Raw genomic sequence first — 5,818 nt, forward strand, 5'->3', positions numbered from 1 at the left:
GCCTGCCCGGCGGACCGGAGGGGGGGGGGGGCGGGTACAGCTGGCTCTGCCTCTAGATAGGCAGAGCCAGCTGTCACTCACGCAGCTGGGCGGATCCCGTCAGCCGAGTCGTGATCCGCTCCGGCTGCGGCATCTCATAAAGGGTTCCAAGTAGACCTCTGAGGGGTTTTCAGCTTTCTTGAAAATCCCCCATGAACTCTGTGTCCTATCACACTATAAGTATAACTACATTGTTAAATAGGAGATAAAGCTGCTGAAATGTTCTGTTTTTAGGACCTTCATGGATCAGTATAAAAGGTAGGGTTGCCACCTGTCCAGGATTCACCCGGACAGTTCGGGTTTTGAATGCTGTGTCCAGGTTTCATGGCACCAGGAACCCGGACACAAGATATCAGGCAGACAGGGGCAACCAAAATTAAGATAGAGGCTACTGGCCCCCCACTGAAAATAGTCTCAACTGTGATATTTACATATGAATAAGCCACGACTCATTCTCCCAAAAAAATATCCAGGCGTGGCTTGAGTGGTCGGGTTTCGCTAGAACAAAAGGTGGCAACCCTAATAAAAGGTGAGTTTAGTTACCTGCTGGAAACAAGCTTGCACCAAGTTGTCAGGGAAGAGGTTCCTTATGAGATCCAAGAAGGCGTCTAAGCTGGACACCTCATCATTTTCTTGGCCCTTCCCAAGCTGCTGTTTTAGTTTGGGGTCTCCAGGATGAATAGCCAAGACCAAAATTACTCCCAGCACAGCAGCGATAATGGTGGTAGACATATAATACACCATTGCTCTGGTTCCGAGGCGTCCACTTGATTTGGCATCCAACCCAGCCAGGCCTGTGAGATAGAGAGAAGAATGTTACATTACTATCTCAACTCTGATATGGTGATGTTATATATTGAGAGGGGAGTTTATCAAAACTGGAGCATGCAAAATCCGGAGCAGCTGTGCATGGCAACCAATCAGCGTCTACTTTTCATTTTCAGATCTTCACTGACCAAACTGAAGAGAGAAGCTGATTGGCTGACATGCAAAGCTGCTCCAGATTTTGTCTGCTCCAATTTTGATAAATTCTCCTCTGTGATTTTCCCAACCTAAATAGCTGTATTTTTTAAAGACCAATTCCAGTTCAGTTTTAGACTTTACCATCTCGGTTGAATCACTCCCTGGCATCTAAAGATGGCCACACAAGTGACAACACACACTATGCCATCAAATCCTAAAGTCGCCTTTAGATTTACTGACAAATATTAGATATACCAAATATTACATTTACTAACAAAATAACCATTTGAACCTTCATATGAAAAAAAAAGATATTATTTGTTCCAAAAGTTGGCACACGTGTCCTGTGCAAGATATAAGTGGGATCCCTGAGCTTCAGTCCTGTAGATACTACTCTAGAGGAACTGATCACTGGAAGCTGTGCCCAGAAAAAGGCACAGAGAGGGCTATGAGAAGGCAAAGAAAGAGAGCTACAACCCAAATTTTTGTTTAAAAAAATACTTAAATTGATATCTGCAAATGAGGACTCACGGTTGGATGGACGTGATGATGTCCTGCCAATGGAGGGTGAGTGATGTTGTCGGCTTGGATCATGAACGGCTCCTGCAGCTGGTCTATGTGGATGTAATCATAGGCTTGAAGAATCTTCTTTGGTCCCTTGGTGATGGAGGAGGGATGGTGGAGACGACTAGAGGGCTCCTGTAGCCTTGTTTATAAACAGGCTGTGCATTGGAACTATAACTGCCTTCCGGTACAGTGAGAGCTCAGCTGGCCAGGCTAAGACTCATCGGCTGAACGGGAGCGGGAGTGCCGCTATACAGCGGTATAGAGGCTGTCGGCAGTCGTTGTGGAACATTATAAAAAAACACACAAAACCCACAGGGGGAAATTCATACCTTCATTATCACAGTTGCCCAGTATTGGCAGTGGGCTCACTGTAGCTGATCTTTTCCCCATTACTGTCTTACGATGCCTTTTTTTGTACTGTGCCTCTGTGTGGAGGCGACCATCTTGGTAGAGTCGCCACTTTGACTACTGACAAGGAGGGCAGTGAGCAGCACAGCAGTGCCATCACCAAATCTCACTCCACATCTCCTGGGACTAGCAGTCAGAAGCAGCATTGCCTTGGATCTCACACTGCAGATATACAGATATGAGGTTGAAGGCACAGGGATGTCTAGGTACCCTTCCAAATCAGCAAGGGCACTGTTATTTTCCAGGAAGAGTTCATGACAAAAGGTACACATTTCAGAGTACTGCTTGGCCAATGTTTACTTTTTGAGTTCAGATCCATTTTAAAGTGGATTTTTAGCTTCTGCAACCTGTGCAAACATAAGCAGTAAAAAAAAAAAAATCAATCCATTCTGCTGCTGTCACCCTTCTTCTGGATTTAATGACTGCCAGTGTCATCCATCCACTTCCTGTGATCCCAGGCTGTCATAGACACTCCCCTAAGGGGAGTGTCATCCGGGCCGGATTTACTCTCTCTGCTGCCTCAATGCGCCTCCTTGTATGCAGTCTGCATACAAGTGATCTCGGCGACATTACCCAAAGCAGGGCTAAATGTAGAAAACAACTACCCACCCAGGCACCTGGAACTGGGTGTAGGTAGATAAGAATTCCACACCCCTGCTGCCCCTCTACTCCCTGCTGCCCCCAGACCGGGCCTCGGTTGGCCTTGTGGGAAATCCAGCCCTGAGTGCTAATATGCCTACCTGGGCTCACAGTAAGGACTGCTAACCACCACCATCAGAACAGAAGAGGATGGACTTCATATAATGTCATATAACCAGCCAGTAGGCTTCAGGATTTAGGCCAATACCCCAACCCTTATAACACCTCTTCAATTCCAGATTTCCAACACTGGAACTTGTAGGTGGAAAAACTTTGGCGTGCAAGGCAATACTTCTCTTCTAGTATCGCTGCATTTACACAGAACATTTCCTGACTTTACTAAACCCAACCTGACATAGAAGATTGTGTCAATCTGTAAATATCAGCTTATATTAGATGATGTAAAAACATGTACATATGGCCAATAAGTTTCTAGAAACAAGGCACCTCTCTGCCTTGGTGCCTAATGGTGAATCTGTCCCTGCTCACCCTTCATGTACACATTACTTATCCAGTGCTAGGTCCCCTTTAACAGGGGTTGACTTTTCATTTAAAATGGATAACTCCTTTAAGTTTTCAGTGATGTTTCTCAGTAGACCCAGATGTCTCTGCAATCCTCAGGAAGTGAAGTACGCCAACAGAAAATGTCTTCCCCTGCTACTTTAACAGCTTGCAGATATTCCGCCTAGTTTGATTATGTTTATTTTAGACTGGAGTTTTATTCCAGCCCGGTAGTCACGGAAAGGGTTATTCAGCGTGGGATATATCTGTCTCAGGACCGCATTCTTTGATTCCCCAGATTAATATAAGGTTTAATTCCAGCTGTCGCAAGGGGATTTAAGTGTTTGTTGCAGCACAGGGGCTGCAGATGTTCTCATCCACTTGACATGTTCTGGTTTTAATTGCTGGAGAGAGAGAGAGCTCTACGATGGCTTGCGGAGTTCCCAGCCTGTTACGGCTCCACCGCTGCAAAGCGCTCACGAGAAGCACTAATGAGGCTTCTGCCATCAGACAAGCTGATCTGAGATATGTGATGCTCATTCACCGTATCCAGCCTGCGCACAGGTATCAGAGAAAAAGAAGAGCAACAAAAACAACATACGAGGCAGATTATGAAGATTAAAGCAGAACTCCAGGCAAATGCATAATGAATTGTGTGCATGAACACTCAATTATTTTTCAGTATGTTTAGCACCGTGCCTCACTTTGGACAGTTTTCTAAAGCTTTTTTTTTTTGTTGTCAATCTGTTGCAATGTCAATCCTGTTGCAGGTTGACAGAGCTAACCCATTGCCTCGCAATAAGCAGCAGCATTGCCAGCCTGCTGTGCGAGCTCCTTCAGTTGGCTTTTAGGCCACCTATCAGCTGCACAGCAGGCTGGGAATGCTGCTGGTTATTTCAAGGTGGTGGCTTAGCGTTGCTTATTGCCTAAGTAGCCAATGGCCTGAGCACTGTCACAGGCAGGCGGGGGCTAGATGTGCCTAGCAGCGAGTGATCTAAGGGTAATCTATGGTTTTGTGTCCATGGGCTTTTATTTGGTTCAAATGGGTTTTGCATCCCCATACAAGTTTGTGGATGCAAAACCCACTTGAAGCAGGTCAGAAGTCAACTGATGGTCCAATGAACTTGTTAATGAATTTTGAATGATCTCTGAAGTGTCTCAAACTGATGTCAAACTGATTCCATTAACAAAAGGTTCAAAGTCTATGGATATAATACAGGCCCTAAGGCACCAGATTTGTGACGGGTTGGACACTATATCTCCCAAGCTCTTGGTGCTCATTCTTTAGGAAGCTTCATTCTGGTCACATGATGGGTGGGGGTCGTTGTCCTCTTCTTCCCTCTGGCTGGCCAGCCCTTACTCCTGCACATCACTGTTCTCATAAAATCATTAAGCAGCAGTATTGTGAGCCCAGGTTGGCAAGATTTTCAGTCAGTGTGTTAACTGATCGTGGCTGTCATTAAAGGTTTGAGTAGTTTAGGAAAAGACTACTGGGCAGGGCTGACACCACTCGGTCCACAACAGGAATTAGGAATTGCGTACATCTCTGCCACATCAATGGGTATTTTTCTGAACTTGCATGATCTTTAAAGGCATAAAACATGGGGAAATGTACATGTATTGCAAAGATGTACTACCTATAAATATTTTTTGGTCTGACGTACTTTCATTTGAAATTTTTGACCCAATCTTAAGATGGGCTTTTAAAACTACAGCATAGGCTTGGTGCTTTTAACAGAGGGAGCAGGCAGATGGAGAGAGCGGGGTAATGAAAGGTGAAAAGAGACAGCAAGGACAGCAGCACTTGGCACGACATACTACTAATGCCCTGCAGGTTTATGAAGGAGTTTCTGTCCACTTAGCAGTATGCACAAATATAGAGCAGCAAGGATAAGCATGAAAAGGGAAATCAAATCGCTTGTATCAAGCAGGGTCACTGTAAAAATTAGAGTCCGTCAGCGAATGGCTTTGGGTACACGTGCTGTGTGACAAAAAAATGAAAACATAGTACATCTATTTGAAGGACCAGTTTGCAGACCAGTGCTTAGCCCCCTCTTGGCCTCCCATTCCCTGGCTACTATATAGATGAAAGATATAATTGCCAAAGGGTGACTCCCTTGTGCTAGTCTCCCACATTTTAATTCAGCCATACATTAGCTAGTGTTAGCCATAGATTTTGTACTATTTTATACTACTACATGTTAGTCCAGCAATTAATCATTACAGAGGCCACAATGGAGGATGATGTTTATGGGAAGTCATTATGTGAAGGAATAACAGATGGTGTGTATGGAGTGAGAAATTAAAACTTAATGTACATACCACTGAAGTTCATTTCACTGAAGAGACATATATTAGTTATAGGTGGAGCATGCGGGCACGAGGCAGCCCCTGTCCTAATACATGTCTAGAATACTCCACCAATGAGATCTCCTTGCTATAATTTTTGGGTTTTGGGCTTTCCGACCTACATACAATAAAAAAAATATATTCAGCGAGGAGAGCGGTAAACCCTTCTAATGGTCACAGCAGGTGCCGAATCTGCCAAACAATATCTCCCTTGAAACTGTGGCATCCTGATCAGGTGACTGGTCAGGTGGCTATAGTGAAAGCAGATCCTTCCACATAGCAGTCGGTTTGGTAAATATTATGCATTAAAGTGCAACTTGCACTGAAATAGCAAGGAGGCCCCATTACTTAG

General features: G+C 44.7%; 1 protein-coding gene across 1 annotated transcript in view; it reads right to left on the reverse strand.

The window, feature by feature from the left end:
• Window positions 1-5,818, reverse strand: part of LOC108802150 (excitatory amino acid transporter 2-like) — a 14,327-nt gene that overhangs the window by 1,243 nt on the left and 7,266 nt on the right. Inside the window, 1 exon segment of the mRNA XM_018574026.1 lies at window positions 564-833. Within this exon segment, the coding sequence (XP_018429528.1) occupies window positions 564-833 (270 nt within the window).

This window comes from Nanorana parkeri, unplaced genomic scaffold (genome assembly GCF_000935625.1).
Source record: "Nanorana parkeri isolate BGI_ZX_2015 unplaced genomic scaffold, ASM93562v1 scaffold2684, whole genome shotgun sequence".
In the NCBI taxonomy this organism is placed as follows: Eukaryota; Metazoa; Chordata; class Amphibia; order Anura; family Dicroglossidae; genus Nanorana; species Nanorana parkeri.